At 32.2% G+C, this 20,140-nt stretch overlaps 1 protein-coding gene across 6 annotated transcripts in view; it reads left to right on the top strand.

The window, feature by feature from the left end:
- LOC125052703 (transcription factor collier) overlaps positions 1–11,124 on the top strand; it is a 56,911-nt gene extending 45,787 nt beyond the window's left edge. The window contains exons 9-16 of one of the 6 annotated variants that reach the window (XM_047653690.1): positions 2,472–2,589; positions 4,705–4,862; positions 5,555–5,681; positions 6,251–6,339; positions 7,096–7,270; positions 8,478–8,606; positions 9,294–9,536; positions 10,026–10,136. In XM_047653690.1, the coding sequence (XP_047509646.1) occupies positions 2,472–2,589; positions 4,705–4,862; positions 5,555–5,681; positions 6,251–6,339; positions 7,096–7,270; positions 8,478–8,606; positions 9,294–9,536; positions 10,026–10,027 (1,041 nt within the window). In that variant the 3' untranslated portion in view covers positions 10,028–10,136. Of the gene's footprint in view, positions 1–2,471; positions 2,617–4,704; positions 4,863–5,554; positions 5,682–6,247; positions 6,340–7,095; positions 7,271–8,463; positions 8,607–9,293; positions 9,537–10,025 lie in introns of those variants that run through there. The other 5 variants (XM_047653689.1, XM_047653688.1, XM_047653687.1 and 2 more) reach the window with 5 other exon arrangements.
- The last annotated feature ends 9,016 nt before the right edge of the window (positions 11,125–20,140 follow it).

The raw sequence follows: 20,140 nt of genomic DNA, 5'->3' as shown, positions 1-20,140 counted from the left end.
AAGGGCAGAAGTACAACGTAATATGTATAGGTTTTTTTACCTAATAATTGAGCGGGTTTTTATGAATAAATAAATCCGGCTTTTAATTCATATTGATCACTTCTTTTTTGTATACCTATGTTTTAACACTACATGTGTGACTCAAGGCGTTATGAATAACAATCTATTAGACTAACTTAAAAGTACAGTTATTCGTTTTTCTTAAAATAAATAAAAGCTTGCGGCATACAGTAACAGTATCGCCCTCAAGTGAAGGAAGGGTTGCGTTCATGACTCTTTAATATTTGAAGCGCCTCCAATTTAGCCGAGGGATGAAATTAAATTTATTTATTCGAGTTTATCTATTTACTTAAATTGTACTGATTTGTTCTAGTTAAGATTTGTTTGAATTTGATAACATTAATTCTCAACTCTAATTCTATTAAGTGGGTGAACGCTCGCGTTTAAGTTTATCAATATATTCTTTCCCCATAAGAATGATTTTATGTCTACTTGTGTAGAGTAGGCTCTATTTCCAAAGTATTAAATAAATATATGTTCAGCTTTTGTTTTAATGTGCAGGTAATTTTTAAGTCACTTGTTTTCAATTTTTCATAGCAATATAAATTTTCGTTGGCACCGTGATAAGTGATAAAATAACAACTTAAAAATCTTGTTATTAAACGAATTCAATAATATTTAAGACCGTGCTAATTTAGTTAAGTATTCTTGCAACAATTTTTTTTTTTTTTGACAATTCACACCAATTTACCTAGTCCCATGCTAAGCTGGTGAAGCTTGTGTTATGGGTACTAGGCAACGGATATACATACATATTATAGATAGATAGACATATAAATACATATTTAAACACCCAAGACCAAAGCACAACACCAAATGCTCATCACATCGATGTTCGTCTCAGCCGGGGATCGAACCCGGGACCCATGGATTCGCAGGGGTACTAACCACTAAACCAATGAGTCGTCAAATTTAAATTAGAAATATAATGATCAATTAATAATAATAATAACAACTAATATAGTAACTAGTACAAAGAACTTATTTATATAATAATAACACCATTAACTTTCTTGTTTAAAACTTTAACAGCCATATAAAGTAATTAACGTCACCCCTAACGCTGCGGTAAAGGTGCATTCACTCTACTTATGAGTACAAATTTGCTTCCACAGTTCCCAAGACATATTTGTCTTACGTGTCCTCTGCGAACTTTAAACAAATATAGAACTTAATACAACTAATATTAAGCGTACATTTCGATACGTCGATGTAGCTATGTCTATATTTGGACTTTCCGTGTGTCATTGAATTATTCAGTGGTCGTTCCCCACGTTTCAAGGGTAAGAATCTTTAGTGGTATAGCTGTTAACGTAAAATTGTAAAAACCGTTAGATTGTAATCTATCTCGCGAGATTATAAACTGTCGAAAGATTGTGAACCTCAGCGTACTGCTTACAATTTAACGTATTATTATTCGGTAGATTGTACTACACTAACTTAGTTATCATTCAAACTTCTTTGGTCAATTACAGATTAATTTTATTTCCCAACAATTTCATATAACTACCGAATAATAATACCTTAAATTGTAAGCAGTTCGTTGAGGTTCACAATCTTTCGACAGTTTACAATCTCGCGAGATATATTACAATCTAACGGTGTTTACAATTTTACGGTGACATAGCTATTAATAGGAATGTTAAATACCTAGGAAATTGCTAACTAATTTTAAATTATGTATCGATAAAGAATAATTCATGCACTAAAAGCATATATTTAAATATGTACTAAACATTTGGTTAGCGACGAAGTTCAAGATCACACAAATATAGTTACAAAAATAACCTCGTATACGTTACACACACATACACAACAGAAAGGGAGAGTCCCTTGGGAGGTGGGGCCAATGTCTCGACTTGAGGAAATGGTCGAACGATTGCGTAGGTATGCAAGGAAGTGCAATTTGCACTCTTATTTGGCCTTCCGATTGCCGGGTGGTCCCTGAGATGGTTTAGACTTACCTGATTTGAATATGATTATATTGGTATAAGATGAAATTATGAAAAATAGGATTTAATTATAATCAATCGCTAGTTTGAATTAAGGTCTTCAAGTGACTTGATTTAACAAATTCATTTTTTAGGATATTTCGTCAGGAATCGTAAAAAGAGTAATATTTGTGATTGTTTACAAAGCCAGACTATAATTCTACATACATAATAATAAGATTTTTTTTCCTATAAGGTCTAATAAATAATTTAAAAATTCAGAATATCAAATAGTAAATACTACATGCCTCAAATATTACACCCAGAGTCTTCAATCTATTTATTTCGAACGGGAATTCTTCGGTACGAAAATGTTGCTATTACATATTAAGCGATCGAAAACATTAAAGGTTGAAGTAACTGTTAATAAACCTCTATATACTATTGAGTCACAATTATTTAAAGCTAATTCTTTTACAGGTGGTGATATCAACACAGGTGATGGTAGACGGCCCGCTATTAGCAATATCAGATAATATGTTTGTTCATAATAACAGCAAACATGGCCGCCGAGCGAAACGGCTAGACCCTACAGAAGGTACAGAAGCTGCAATCGAACCTACTTGTACGTTCTCTTTTGTTTTTATTATTTCTATTGATTTTTTATAGATTTTTCTCATATTTCTTTTTTTTATCCGAACATTTTCGTACAAAAAAAACTTATGCACACGTTTTAGTATTTATAACCTCTGTAATTTAAATATTACTTAACTGCAAACGTGTAACGTGTTAAATGAAGCTGAATTTTGTCCGGCGTCTGGTACAAAATTTGACTAAAGAAAGCGTTTGAGGTAGAACAAATTTTTTGACTTCCAGATATATTCCTTAAATAGTATCCCATAATTGTTTTCCCTTCCCACCCCTATTTTTCTGTCAAATTGTGTTGTGATTGAAAACTCTGTGTTGAAATTAAAGAGAGTTTTAGATAAAACACTCTGTTAAAATTAGTTATATAATAACTAAATAAAACCCTTATTTAGTTTATTTTTATATAAAACAGTGCGTAATTAATAACAATACACTGGAAGTGAGTAAAGTGAACAATAAAACGGGTAAGATAATGTGTAAAGTCGTAATACAGCTTTGAGAATGTCGTTTGTATGCGGAGAATCAGTGTAGACATTTCGCAAGCAACTTTGACCGAGGGTGGCTGGGAGGCGTCGGAGGCATGAAGAGAAAAGGGATAATTTCCTCATGAATTGTTCCACGCGAAAAATTCGAATTATCGCTCTTTGGTATCGGAAAAATCATTTGATGTAAGAAATTCAGCTTTCGATATGGAATTTGTACGAATATTAGTATTTTCTCAACTACACAAGACTTGCTAAAGAGGTTAATAGTGTATAGAAAAGTAATTCTGCGTCTTCGTAACTACAATACAAAAATGATTACCATTCGGGATATATAGCCACGCGTTACTGTGGCTATATAGAAAAAGCACTACGAGCCGTAATTCTTTATATTGAAACCACATTAATCAGACAAAATTTTTTGTTTTGATAATTCTATGGAAATGTCTTCGTCCCGTAGCAATTACGATTCTTATTTTGGAAACCGAACCAGGGGTCGACTCTCTATTTCAGAAATATAATGAAGTTAATTTAATACTCAAAGCCAGCTTATTGAATATTAAAAATTAAAATTTCTTCCAGAAAAATCTTTACCTACTCAAATTAATAAAGAACCGCCGCCGGTGTAATCTCCTTTCGTCCCCTTAAATTCACTTTCTCTTGCCTTTATTACCGCGTCGTTTTGTTTGTAAGATTTCAGGACGAGGCCCCTTGTCTTACAGTGCGTGTCCCCCTCACTACAAAGTTTAATAAGGTCTTAACCACCTTTTCACGTTGTCAACTCTATATCGTTTCATTAAAATTCATTTTCACAAAACATAGTTCATTCTAGCGATAGTATCTTAGTTTCGATTGTGTTTCTTCAGAAAGAACGGAAGAGTTTTAACTAGCGTTTATTCAACTCGTGATCTATAGAATACGGCTTATAAAGTACCGTAATTGTATCAAGTTATTGTATCGGAAAATATAAAAGAAATGTGAATCCGTATGAACCGTGGCAGAAAAAACACTAACAATCTAGAACCAGTTTCATTACTATACTTTGCGTCTGACTTGTGACAATGATAATTTCTTAAGAGCGCGCATTAGGCAAGCAAAATTCTTGATTTCACCCGCGAGTCTCCTCTGGTGAAACAAACGTATGCCTGAAGTTCGTGTGAGATGAGACGGACGATACAGTGTTTCGCGGAACAAATGAGGTGGAATTGCTTTTTATTTAAATAACTCGTAAAATATACAATATTTAATAAAATCACTAGTAACAGCTCTCGACCAAACTAATCCTAATTATATTTAGGCTCCATAACACTCGCCATGATTGAATAAAAACGAATTTAGGTAAACGTTAGAGGTGACTTTGTTATTTTTAATATTGTTTAGTGTAGAGTCAACCATTGAAATTATTGTAAAGGATCAATGCATATTTATTGTTTTTAATTCAAGAATCACATACTTAAATAAAATCAAATCTACGATGAGTGATTTGATTAGTGCCCGGTCTTAAGTCTTACCATATCTTGTAAAATAATTTGACCTGAAAGATACCAAGGAAACTAATTTAAAATAAAATACTCTCTTTCTAGCGGGATTATATCCACCGTTGCCAGTAGCAACGCCATGCATCAAAGCAATATCTCCAAGTGAAGGATGGACATCGGGAGGTTCGACCGTTATCATAGTGGGCGACAATTTCTTCGATGGCCTTCAAGTAGTATTTGGCACTATGCTGGTGTGGAGTGAGGTAATATATGATAAGGTTTATTCTAAAGCTTGGTTTAATTAAGTAAACATTTAAAGGGATTACTTAGTTAAATGTATTTAAAAAAAATATTGTTTGTTCCTTCCTTCCTTTCGCTAATGTTTGCACCTTTTTGTATATGTTATGTATTCCATCTTTCTCTATATCTTTAGTACGTATAATTGTTTTTGTTATATATAACTTATGTTAGCTGTAGGATTAAGAAATAAAAAAAATATATATTTGGAAAATTGATTACCTATTTTGTGGTTCATTCTCGCTCACTTTTAATTTTCTTTCTTTATTTTTATTTTAAATCCTGGATTATTAAATATAAAACATTGATCAATACTAAAAACCTCTATCTACTATACCGACATAAAACAGGGCAGGGCTAGAATTGCCTACAAGAAATAGCTTCATAACAATAAAGCCACCATAAAATTGGTATTTAATTCTTGTAAGTTCAATTCAAAACTTGCAACTACCGAATTATTTTTATTTAACAGTTATAATTGATCCATTAGTAATACGCATTATTAACATAAGAACTTAATTTGTCGTACAAAATGATATATCTTTACATGAGAAACCTAATATACATATAATATGAACGAAAAGCACGTCAAGCGTCCTAATGTTAGTCTTCTGGCCTATTTATTTATTTATTGTTATAAGATTAATATTTTCTACAGTTGATAACATCACATGCGATTCGAGTACAGACACCGCCGAGACATATTCCAGGTGTTGTAGAAGTAACGTTGTCCTATAAGAGTAAACAGTTCTGCAAAGGTGCACCTGGAAGATTCGTTTATGTTTGTGAGTATATATTCAATTTTATTGACTTTGAAAACATTTTTGCATTTCTGTATCTGTTTCACGATCAATCAATCTAATAGGCAATTGGATGATTTGCCTCCGGCGCCTGACACACGTCGATTTTTTGGGTCTAAGGCAAGACGATTTCCTCACGATGTCTCCCTTCACCGTTTGAGTCAATGTTAAATGCGCACATAGAAAGAAAGTCCATTAGTGCACAGCCTAGGATCGAAGGGATGAGAGTCGCACGCTGAAGTCATAACACTGCTGCATTTTTTGTACATAGTGAACATGATGTATACTTATCATTATTAAGAGGATTTTTTAAATGTTTGAATCGACTTAACTAAAAAATACTAGACCGATGATATGATAATTTATCCCTAAGTAAAATAGGCTATATTTATATCCAACATATTTGAAAAAATGTCCAGCCGTGCGAAGCAGGTCGCTTTTATATGAATGTCCAAAATGTAGACCCCAATTCGTTGTTAATGTGATCCATCAATTAGGATTTCATTCGTTAGTGGAGCGACTAATGATTGATTTTGTTTTCTTTCGCATAGCAGCACTCAACGAGCCCACGATAGATTACGGATTTCAGAGGCTTCAGAAACTTATACCGAGACATCCCGGCGATCCGGAGAAACTGCCAAAGGTTCGTGCTGAAATCAAATACATCATTAATACTTTTGGTATAATTTAGATTTAGTACAGTTTTACGATTTAAAATATATGTATATTATATTTTAACTTTGTAAAATAAATTTATAATTACTTATTTGCAAGAATATGGTACAAAAATTGTATAGTGGTGGAATCTAAAGTTCGCAGATTCTGCCACATAATGGCGTGCAAATTTTTCTTATTAAGTAGAATAGAAGTTATAATTACATATCAAATCACATATTATTTTATCACTACATCATTAAAATATGTTATAACGTTATCAAATTAATATTAATTATAATGTTTCACTCAAATAATCATTAATATTTTTTCCAAAAGTAGTACATTAAGTCGATTAAAAAGTCTAGTAGGAAGATCTTTGAATGTTTTTGGTAAATTATTGAATGTCTTGATTGCCATACAAAAGGTGTTTTTCCTATACAATTCCAGATATATGTTAATAATAATATATATTAAACTGATTAAAACTCTCTACTTAAATTTTTTAAACATATAGTATATGTATATATATATATATATATATATATATATAGTTACATCTGTAATACAATCAAGAATAATAATCTTAATTTTTTAAACAATGTCATTGTGTTTCTATATAAATCTTCTGGTTCTTGCCTAATGTTGTACTTTTTATTTTACACAATTAGCTCATAAGCTATCGTATACTGTACTTAAATGTTGTTATATTCTTAGTGAGAATTTATTAAGTGACATTTTACAGGAAATAATTCTAAAACGGGCAGCGGACTTAGCAGAGGCATTGTATTCGATGCCCCGGAATAACCAGTTAGGTCTGGGTGCGCCAAGGTCACCTCCTGCCAGTATGCCTTTCAACTCCTATACTGGGCAATTAGCTGTCAGTGTTCAAGATTCAGCTGCTTCCCAGTGGACAGACGGTAAGTTAATACAGACATTTTTTCAGGAAAAAAAATACCCTAGCTTCATAGGAATTCATGTGATTCGAAATCACATGAATTCTTACATTATTGCACCTAAAATCTGATTTCCCCATTTATAATCACTTTTTAATAGTTATTTTTAGTTTAATGGTAATAGTTAATTTGAATAGATTTGAGGGCAAGAATTAAATTTTTGATCCCATATACATATTTTGAGTGCAATATTTAATAAATCACTTAGATATTTGCTACATACTAATACAGACTTCTTTTAAACCAAATCATTACATTATTAACATAACTGGATGTTTCAAGTAGTTTAGCTGTTGTCCATAAAAATTTTAATAAAAAAATATAATTATTGATATTATTACTTATTATACATTTGTCTTATTAACATCTTGTTACTTTTAAAGGGTATTTGTCTATTATAATAATAATCTTTATTTATTTTCTCACAAAAACTTCATTCATAGAGCATAAAATAAAGCAACAGTTATTTATTATTATAAATAATGTTCTTCTATTGAAGGAAATGCTTGTTTGTGAGTGACTGACAGGTCATCATCATCACTTTGGGGCTATGTAGTATGTAGCTTAGTATGTTATAATGTCACCTTCAAGATAGTGAATATATGTTTAACTTCGTGTATGTGTATTTACTTTATAATACGTAGATTAAAGTATTTTTAACCAAATATAAAGGGTCAAATGAAACAAAAGAATTGGACTCCGATGGCATTTGTTTTTTACTATGTTTAAAGAAAAAACTTTTTAACCGGATTAAAGTTATGTATTATAATAATACATAACTTTAATTTATACATTACATAATTATATTATATTTACATAATTTTTAATTTATCCGACGTTTCGCGTGCGTGATCACGGTGACTGAAGACAAAAGGTGTTGGATGTTATTAAAATATTAATAACATCCAACTAATTTTAACACATTAACGTTGTTAAAATTATGTTAAATAATTGTAAATTTATAATAATACATAACTTTAATCCGGTTAAATGTTTTTCTTTAAATGTGTAAAGGTTATGTCAATAAAAGACAATATTATTTGACTATGTTTATAAAATTATAGTTCCGGCGCAGCTCACGCTTAACCATTACTCAACACAAGTTACAAGTATTTCTTCGGATAGAATTCCCTAACGGGAATGTTGTTGATGTTCAGGCTTTTTATTCTAGAGGAGTACGCGCGTAGTGGTGGCGGCTCCGTGTCCCCTCGGTACTGCTCGGCCGCGTCCACACCGCACGCCTCTTACCCCCATCCACAGCATTACCCGGCACCGACCTCCATCTTCAACACAACTTCACGTGAGTTTTAATTTTATGACCAAATACAATGAATTTTTTTTGCTTGTTTCTTTTGTTTAGATAACTTTTATTACCGATTTATTAATAGCCAATGATTTTTAAATATGTTTATTGAACTAATATAGTCAGAGACACCAACATCTAAATTACTTATTTAAATGTTTTTTTTAATTGGTTGCATAAAAATTGTATATCAGAAAAATATTTTCTTCAATACCACTTCGTAAGCATCTTAGTAACATATTAAATTTGTGGTTTAAAGTTCAAATATAATGTAGACTGTAGAGGTCATATATAAAGTAGAAAAATTTAGTTAAAAGCTTCGAATATTTGCGTAATTTATTACAACTTAATTTTTATTTAATATTGCTTAAAAGCTGAAGCTGAAAGAGGTAATCGCCGAAAATACAATCATAAGGTCATACAATTTTTCGATAACATTTTTATAGTACGATTTGTCTATAGCCTCAAAATAGGCTTTTTGAAAAATGAAACAAGGAACATGAAAAATTGTATGACCGCTATAATCGTAGTATCACTTTCGAAGGCTGGATGGAATAAATATTCAATCCTATAAAAAAATCTGTTAGCTTACGAACTTTTCAGTCCACCTATATATATATATATATTTACACAAAACATATATATACGCTTCGCTTTTTCGTTAACCTATATCTGTTCCGTCAGTGTCTCTGGGGCCATATCATCCGGCGAATATGAATGGACACTTAACTGACCAGTATAACACGTACCCAAAAGATAGCGATTACATTGAAAGAAACGTGGAGTCTAAAGATGACTGTCCCGCAAACATTCATACAAAATGCGATGCTATGAAAGGGCAAGCGAAAGAAAAGAGAAGCGCATTCGCGGTCGTAAGACAAAGTCCGCCGCATTTTCAACAAAATTGGCAACATCTCACCGTGCAGTGTTAGTAGATCCGCTTTTTTATTTGCATTTTGCTTTTTTGATTTTTGTGATATTTCTTTTGCACGTTATAGTACCGTTTGATCACAAATAAGTAATGAATTTTTCCTTTAGTTCAAGGTCGTTCTAGTTGTAGTAAAAATTGTCTGTTGCTGTCAATTGCTCCTCATTATTGAAGCATTTGTTTTGGGTTCGAGACGAGGTTATGTTTCTGTTTGGATGGCATATAAGGAATTTAAAATGTTTGTTCTATTCTACTAAAGTGTTATAAACTTTTCTAGTCAATAATAATTTCAATCACAAAGCTATGATTATAAGGGTCTGTGTGACGATAAACGAGTAATGCTTATATTAATAAAGGCAGTCCTGACTATAACCTTGTAATCTTGGGTTCGATTCCTCGCTTAACAATAATTGTTACGTATTTCGATGATTGTTTTGATGATGATAATTTTAAGGGACCACAAAATTAAAGAGCTTTATTGTCCCCAGGAATGGGAGGACTTGTATCATCACCGTTCAGCGTGAATCCCTTCTCTCTACCAACGTGCAGCGCCCAACAATATGCGCAGACAGCTCCACTTGCATCTAAGTAATACTTGAATTAACTATTAACCTTAAATAGCTATATAATGTTTTGTTAATACAGCTTGAAAGTAATATTTTAATAATATTGCTTTTGTCGGGTTAAAAATGATAAAAAAGCTATTTCAGGCTTTTAGTATATTTGTTATTTAGTATTTTAATTTATCCAAAGTTATTTTTAACATTATTGTTGTATACGTTTTAACATTAAATTTTATAAATACTCTTTATTTAGTGCTAATTAAGATGTACACAAACTAATAATTCAATATAAAATTTCCAGAATTATTATTCATTAAATTATCTAAATTAATTATTTCTAACTTTCCCTGCCTATTGTGCAACTCTTGCAGAGTAAAGTTAGTAGTAGTTAAATTTAATGACAGATTATAATACACGAATCATAGCGCATTGAAATATACTATTTGAATGTGATGGTTTAAAAAGTAAACACAAGTTAAAAGCAATAGTGCTTTTTAAGCTTTACTTGACACTCTTAGTAAACGATTTTCACTTGTTTAAACAAATTTCAGCTAAACATCAAAATTAGCACTATTTTTCTATAGAAATTGGTAATCTTATTTGTAGTATTGCTCAATATGACCGTATAATGTACATATTGTAAATAAATAATCAGCTCACTAATAATATTCAATTTCATTTTCGTTAATTTCCCTCAATTTCTTTTGTAAAATCTGTGATAAATTTATTGTAAGTACTTTGTATATTTTATTTAAATCACGCTAATCTTATAAGTGTACATACATGAATATAAATCATATCTTGAAACAAAACATATCCTAGTGAAATCGTTTCTATGGGGATTTCTTACAACGAAAAAGAAAATAAATTATTCCCTTAGAAGCTACGAAATGTATACGAAATAAAATGACACCGTTTACCGAACTTCCGAATCGAACGAAATCAATTTGTGGAAACGAAATATAGTAATAAGACTTGTACATTGTAATCGTTCAAAGTGACATTAAAATACATATTATACTAATACTTGTTTTATTTATTTTAGATCTTAGAAATTTCTCCCTATTTTTTTTAGAACAAAGGGCAGTTCGCTCACAATGATACCACTACGATACTCACAATTTCAGATGCCTTTTAAGCACTGGTATGCTACAAGGACCTGAGCCCTGACTTTAACTTTCAATAGAGATACCGACAGAAATCCCAAGAATGAGTTTTTGTACCGCGCGATTCAAGTTGCAACATCAGAGCTACGGATATTGAGAGAACAACATCCAACTTGCATACAAAAACAACAGTATTGCTGTCGCTATCAGAAGTACCTGACCGCTCTGTCGGGACCAGAAGTGTAATTAATTGCATAAGCAATCCACGCACTCATAATACTATACAACTATATATAATACTGAAATCTTCGTTTAACTGGTCATAATATTACACACTGGATGCGTCCATCCATCATTTTTAACATGAACAAAAACATCTCAAATAGTTTAAAGCATTGTGATTTCACACATGCTACCGTTGGCACCCCACTTGTAATATTATACTAACAATTTTTGTCCTCGAAGGGTAATAATTTCTATTGTTATTCTTGACTAGATAATGCATGGGTTTATCGCTGCTCCTAATTGTGTCAGTGAAGAATGGGGATTGTATTACTTCGGAATTAACATTAAAATAGACTTTATTGTCGTTTCTAAACTAATTATGATTTTTTCGATTGAGTAGTGTTCGCCGTATGTTTATGTTTTATTATACTTTACAGATCATTTTGATGTTAGACTACTGACTATTAAAGTTAATTATTATAAAGATATATTTAGAGTAGTTTAATATACCTTCAATTATCAATTTGCAAAAAGCTTGATTCAAATCAAGAAGTTTCTGGGTAAGAAAGGATATTGGGTGCCAATGACCTATCATGGAAAAATGTTAGTGTAATATTTTTATTTACATTTGTGACGCATCAAATAGCCCTAAGGGGCCGTATAGGATCGGCGTTGGTATTCTTAAAAAGGCAACAAACAATATCTGAGCGGTCTTCTCACCAACAGAGAACCCGATCCAAATAATGAGTTTTGGTGATCCAAACATCAGCGCTATGGATACTAAGAGAACAACATCAAACTTCCATACATAAACAATAGTATTGCTGTTGCTATCAGAAGTACCAGAGTAAGGATTCTGATGTCGGTACCAGAAGTCATATTGGTTCCATACGCAATCCAAACACCGGTCACAATGTTTACAAACTGTTCATTCAACTTTTTCATATCAAACAATATACGAACAAATCCTTCTTAGGATAAGTTTTTTGTTTTAAATTTTTTATTTTTTCTCGATAAATAATTAAAAAGCTTCATTAATTGATATCTCGTTTAAACCTAGACTTGAATTTAAATAATCGTTCCTTGAAATCGAGTTAGAAGATTAACGAAAAGATACAAATTGTGTAACTCAATTACGGTACAATAATCGAAATGTTTAGTGGCGGCAGTTTGTCGACGCGTGCGGTGCACGTGCCTGCGCACGCGGCGTTCAAGCCTCTCCGTTGAGTGACATAATTTGAAATTCGAGCTTTGAAAAATATTTAGTGATATCTGATATGTATCGAAATATTTATAATAATAATGATTATTTGCTTTAAACATAGAATAGTTAGACAGTAATATATAAGGAAAAAAATAATTAGAGGTAATGTTGATAATTTACTTTTGTTCTATATTTTTTATATATTATTAATTCTAAACAATATAAAGCTAAGTTTAATATATACACATAAGTTAATTCTACTGTATACAAGCGCAAAGTTAAGTTAATAGTTATTCATCAGTGTGTTTTTTATATTACATGGGGCAACCGTCAGGATGCTCACCTGATATTAAGTGATACCACCATGAACACTCAATGCCAGAGGGCTCGTTAGTGCGTTGGCGGCCTTTTAAGAATTAGTACGCTATTGAAGGACCCTACGTTGAATTGGTTCGGAATTACTTCAGTGGGTAGCTCGGTCCACATATAATGTGTCTGTTGTCTGCATTTAATTTTTATAATAGTAATAATGAATTCAGTATGTGGAAAATTATTGAATAATTTAATAAAAACTTATAAAAAATATTACAGTACATCGTCTGTCGTAAAATTTTAATACGTCGTACAAAACTATCAAATAAGCTAACTGAACAAATTATCCCGATGCATCCTGTCAATCTGTCGCGTGTCGGTCGCAGGTCACGTGACCGACGCATTACTAAATTAGCGCTCGGTGTGCACGCGCCCTTAATCGCATTTCGGTACACCGAGTCAGGTTTCCGTTTGTATATCCAAACGAACTACTTACAATAAAACTATAATCTACAATGCATTTAATTAAAAAACTGTTTTTAACGGATTAAAGTTATGTATTATTAATTATTATAAATTTACAATTATTTAACATAATTTTAAATTTCTCCGACGTTTCGCGTGCTTTACAGCGTGCGTGGTCACGGTGACTGAAGACAAAAGGTGTTGAATGTCAAAAAGTATCACAGCTGCAGAGAAAGTTGCATTATCTGTATTTATTTCCCCGGAGTGGGTATCGACTAAAAGATGGAGGGTTTTGGCAAAAAAAAAAAATCCGTTAAAAACAGTTTTTTCATTAAATGTGTAAAGGTTATGTCAATCAAAGACAATATTATTCTACAATGCAATTACGCAAAACATTTACAATTGTTCTAGAACCTCAGAGAATCTTTGGTAAGAAATGCGTCACCTATGCCTTTTACAGAACTTTTGAACAGTGTTCTCAAATTTCAGTACACCAAAAAACTATTCCGATTTAAACTGAAACCAACGAAACATATAGTAAACGCAGAAACAAAATAAAACCCCATCACGACACGACAAATTGATGTCATCCATCCCTCTCTCGCTAACAGTCGCAACATATCACTCCGCGCACGTCCTCGGCATTTTTCCTTTATATATTATTAATACATAAGTACAGCGATGCACCGTTTCCGCCCGTCAGTCGCGTGTAAGCCTGTCCTTTTCTATATTGTAGGGTCTAGTTTTCCCAAGCGGCGGAACCTCGAGGGTAAAACTCCCTTGGGTCGGTATTGACTCTAGGAAGGAAAGTTATCAGTACACCTATTGTCGGCCTCCCCACCCACCCCGGAGGACTTTCTTACGCGTTTTACGTTTTGTTTTATTGCGAGTACTTTCCACCGCTCTTATTAGGTTAGTTGGTGTTTTGATAGCGACACTTGTTGATTATGGCGAAGCGTTTAATTGGAAATAAAAGTTCAATAAGTCGTCACTTTGTGAATTTTATTAAGCCGTTATTCCTTGTGTGTACTATACACATATGTACGAGTGTTTTTAGATTAGAGCGATATTTTGCTTTGAGACGAGAGCAAGATTTGAGATACCTCCACCACCATACCACCTCAGACTAGGCGTCAGTCTGTTTGATTGTTTCCCTCATTTTTGATAAGTTGGGTTCGCGTTTTTGCCTTTTTGTACATTTACAAAACATTTTCACTTTTATTTTTATAACCATGGGTCCGAAGAAAAATATGAGTATTGAATTAAAGAGTGAAATCATTTTCGTATTCAAAAACACTTGACAAAAACAACTGAGGTGGTGTTTTGGGTGGTGCAATTCGTTAATTCGTTATTCCTAAGTTTGACATAAAAAAACTCGTGTCATGGATCATAGAAGTCATACTTTTTCGTAAACCTGCAACGACGTACAGTAGTTTTGTTTTTGCATTCAAATTTGGAACAGACACAGCAAAGTGTATCCAAGTAATGTACAGTTGTTAAGTTATAAAGCGATATCGCGTCGAGCCGTGTCAACGAGCGGCGTTAAGCGAAATTGAGTGAGTGTCGAGTTAAAGTATTAAAAGTTTTCAGCTTGAGATCTTTGTCGAATGCCGACTCCACCACAAAGTTGCTAGTGATGTGCTTTTGTTTTATCGATGCGTGCACGCCGTGCTAGATAGATTCTTTTGTTTATTTATTCATATCGAGTAACTATTGGTGGATATTTTTTAATGAAATATCTAAATATCTTTACAAGAGTCTATCGTTGAAATTTGATTTAATTACTTTTGCAGTAGACTTTTGGTTCAAGTGCTCAGACGCTAATTAACCCAGACACTCCAGAGCTGGTGCTTTCCTTGCTCAACAAATAAGTATCGCAGTACATCGAGGAAATTCTACCAGCATTAAAGGTACTCCGCCACAAGGACAGAACTTTTAAATGTAATTTCTTCTAGAACAGGCAAACAAACGTTTATTGCGCAAAAATCAACATTATAAAGTTTTATTTACCTGTTATTAAGGATAAAAATTACATCATCCACAACTGATCGATAAAACACTTCACTATGTAAGTTAATAATGAAATAGAATTAGCGAGGAAAACAGTTCAAGTTTAGTGGAACTTTCGCCTGTGTCGTTATTGTTTAGTACAAACACCTGATAATGTGTGAACTGGCTGTAATTTAACATAGAAAATTCTTTATTTACATTTTTTTATAAAATTACCTACCATAACAGATAACTCTAATGCGCTATTTACATTTATATGACATAAAAAACAATAGATAAAATTAGAAAAACCAACACAATATTAAAAAGTAATAGATAAAAATATTTAGACTAGGAATATTAAGCAGATCTTTAGTCAGTTCACTCATCCGACATTTGACTACAATATATGTAATTACAAAATATGTGCCTTGGACATCATGGCCTTGCCAAAATTGCTCAACGACATTATACACCGCCCTCTTGCCTCCATCAATGTTCAGATAAACAGATTAAAGTTATATTTATTTTATTTAGGTATATAGTCATTATTGTTTAATTGTCTAATTAAGATTTAATCTTAAATAAACTTTCAAAGCAAAGGAAATTATAGTTTCTAATTACAAAATATAATAATAATTACAATATTCTTAACCTACATATTAATAATAATTAAAAAATGGTAAATAGAAAATTAAATAAATTTAAAAAGTTTGGTCCCTGTGGCAGTGTAGCATTAACGCTGGCAGCATTTCCTCGCTGTATTGCGATACTTATTCGCTGAGCGAGGTAAGCACCAGCTCTGGGGTCACCGGTACTATCTACCAGGCGCCAACTTAAAACTTTAATTAGCCTGTGCACTTGAACCCTATAGAAAATTATATTTTGTATATTTAATAATTAATATCACTACAGTTATATGTTAATCTGAAATAAGCGCATTTAATATCGTTATTGGAAGTTATAGCCATATAGAGTACCGCCTCAAATTTAAAAATATTTAAGGAAATGGAAGTTCATACGTAATAAATAATGAAACTCAAAAAAATTTAGAGAGCTTTACCATTTTCTACTTCATTCCTACATCCATAAAACGAATGGCGCTAAACTCTTTTACCTGGACCTTAGATTTCTGTATTTGTTTCGTGATCATTTGTTTTTCTAATTGGTGATCAGCCATCTGACACTAACACATGTCAACGTGTTGGATCTTACGCATGTTGGTTTCCTAACGATTTCCTTTACGGTAGCAAGATTTAAATCGCACATAGACAGAAAGTCAATTGGTGTAAAGGGAGTCGCACTCTCCGAAATCTCTAACCCACTCTTAGTAGGCCAACAGTGCTCTGCTCACCTACATATATATAAATACCAGTAATAAAAAGCCTATGAAAATAATTCTATTCTGGGAACCCCTGAGAGTGGTTTAGCATGTACAGTATAACTTATGGAAACAGCAAACTATTTGAATATGCATTAATAAAACTGCATTTGAATGTCGGAAAATTTTCCTAACTGATTCCTCGATGGGATGCCAACTAGACAAAAGTTTTTGAGAGCAACATTACAGTTGGGAAAAATTTACAATTTGTGAATTCTGCATGTAGAATAGTTATGTATTTTTGTCTAAAACAAATGCATACTCTTTATTCAAATATATACTAACCTAGTTTATGCCAAAAATAATTGTAATGTATAGGAAAAACACCTCTTGTGTGCCAATCAAGGTTTATAATAATTTACCAAAAACATTCAAATATCTTCCGAGTTTTTAAAAATCGACTTAATGTACTTTTGGAAAAAAATAATATTCTATTTATGATTATTTGCGTGAAACATTATAATTAATATTAATTTGATGACGTTATAATATAATTTAAGAATGTGATAATGTAGTGATAAAATAATATAAGAATTGACTATAATGATATGACCCAAAATGTAATTGTAACTTATATTCTACCTATTGAGACAAATTTGCACGCCATTATGGGTGGCAGCATATGCCACCTATAGATTGTACCACTATATCATAGTTGTACCATATTCTTTTAAATAAATTATTATTAGCATGCAAACGGGCAAGTGGCTCACCTGATGTTAGGTGATACCGCCGCCCATGGACACTCTCAATGCTCAAAGGCCTTTTAAGAATTGTTACGTTTTTTTATTAAAGGACTCTAAGTCGAATTGGTTCGTAAATACGTTAGCGAGCAGTGTACTCAACGTATATTAAAGTCCGTATATTTAAACAGGACCCAGAGACAATAAAACAACATATAATGGACGAAACTGTTAGTTATATCATGAATGAATAATGCCAACGCGAATTGTAATGCTCTTGACTAATCAGAATCAATCGGAACGTGATCTTTTCGTCTTACGTTTTATTTACATTTACACAGAATATGTAACAAAACAAAACTTTAGCTGCAATACACCTTCTTAATTTATTTCTACAATTTTCTAGACATTACAAGTGAAATATTAAACACCATTAAGCCCTTGTCAAGAGAAGATAACATTGAAACACGCAGTATAAAAATGTTGTGATAGAAATAACGTGTTATTTTAATTATTATAACATACACAATTACAGTAACAGCTTTGCTTATATTGGGCTTATTGCCTCAAAGCTTTTTTATATTTTAACACGCTTTATATTAGCTTCACCTGTATGTATGTATGTATGTAATCGACTCCTTTGGACTCGATTTTGACCAACTTTAAACGGACAGATTTTATTCAAATTTTGCACACCTGTCAAAGATCGATGACAATGCAATAATCCGAAAAAAAAAATAAAAAAAATTAACCTAAAAATAAATAATAGTTTACTAAAAGCGTGGGGCGCTCTGTGCCATATTTTTCGTCTATAGAGCAACCCACGCTTTTTCACCAGTATACCAGTATTTTTTGTTTATTACCATTTTCAGCCTAAATTAGGAATTATTTTTCACTTTTTAGTTTGATGTGCTTTAAAAGCGTGTTTATTAGTTTTTTTAAACTATAATTTTTCTTTCATAAGAACCTTCTCCTGACAATAATAAACACAGCAAAAAAGAATTAGCGAAATCGGTCGACCCGTTCACGCGTGATGCCGTGACCAAGGGAAATAGGGATTCATTTATATATATGTTAACGTAAAATTGTAAACACCGTTAGATTGTAATCTATCTCGCGAGATTATAAACTGTCGAAAGATTGTGAACCTCAGCGTACTGCTTACAATTTAACGTATTATTATTCGGTAGATTGTACTACACTAACTTAGTTATCATTGAAACTTCTTTGGTCAATTACAGATTAATTTTACTTCCCAACAATTTCATATAACTACCGAATAATAATACGTTAATTTGTAAGCAGTTCGTTGAGGTTCACAATCTTTCGACAGTTTACAATCTCGCGAGATAGATTACAATCTAACGGTTTTTACAATTTTACGGTGACATGTATATATATTATAGATGAGAATTAGCATACCTAAGCAAATACGCATTAATTTGGCGAAACCGAGATACATCCGTTAGCGGTTTTCGCGCAGTCCCTTATCAAGATCGCATCGAGTTTTATAGCTCTAATCGCACAGACCACTAATATGGCCCCGGTGGCCGATTTCCTATCCTGACCGATTATGGGATTCCGGATAATTACCTATTACCATAATGTTACTTACGATGCAATTCTGTACAATAAATTTACGTTTTTCCTAAACGCAACGTGAAGATTGATTTGTGTTCCGATTTCTTAGATAAGTATTTTAAACAATTGATCCAATTGCTCAATTGAGATTTTGATTCCTTTCATTTCTTTAATTAATGGGAATATGTTGACAAAGAGAAAAGGTTTTAAATATGTACGGATCACTAAGCCTGAGAGGTCAAGGGTTCGATTCCCATTGACAGCATTTGGAGGATCTAGTAATTGTGAAAAATATATTAATTTTGACTTCATATAAAAATAACATATTCGTACTAAGATAGATTTTAAAAATGGTGTTCCACCACTAAGTGGAACCAGTTGACCACTGAAGTATTTTCCAACCAATTCAATTTAGGGTCCTTCAAGAAAAAATCATACCAATTCTTAAAAGGCCGACAACGCACTAGCGAGCCTTTTAGCATTACAGAAAATAAAAAAATGGTATTCGATAATAAAAATTAGAACTCTTGAATAATTGCGTTTATTTTCCCCCCGAGAATTTTCTGAACAAAAAATTTATTTTATACCATAAAAAAAACTCTCAATCACAGTGTAGTTCCAGTGTAACAAGGACACCTGTAATTCGAAAACCAAATAAAATCCTCTCAAAGTCATCAAAAGTCCACCAAATCGACTAGTAACAAATATATAAATAGTTCAACGTAGACAACGTTCATAATAAGCTCCAAGCATAGCTACGTTCTAATCTTCTCTTATAAAATTGGTAAGCTTCTTATGAAGATCGATTTTATGCGGCATTATTTTAAAGACGGCCTTTGTATCAAAGCGAGATTTTATTCTCTCTTGAAATTGTACTTTCACAGACTATATAATAAGTTATTTTAGTGGTTAAGCGTTCGATTTGCGAATCGTACGAGTGAGTACATTTATATTTTATGGTGAATGTGGTAAATCACAGAACAGATTTTTATGTTTTTTTACTTATGTAACTTTAATGACGTTGTGGTTTATGACATTTTCCTTTGAATAATTGTAATGTAAAGGGAGGGCAAAACTTGCTGAGTTTCTTGCCC

This window comes from Pieris napi, chromosome 9 (assembly GCF_905475465.1).
Source record: "Pieris napi chromosome 9, ilPieNapi1.2, whole genome shotgun sequence".
NCBI classification, from domain to species: domain Eukaryota; kingdom Metazoa; phylum Arthropoda; class Insecta; order Lepidoptera; family Pieridae; genus Pieris; species Pieris napi.
The sequence above is the reverse complement of the archived record's forward strand: the minus strand, read 5'-3'. Positions and strand labels throughout refer to the sequence as shown.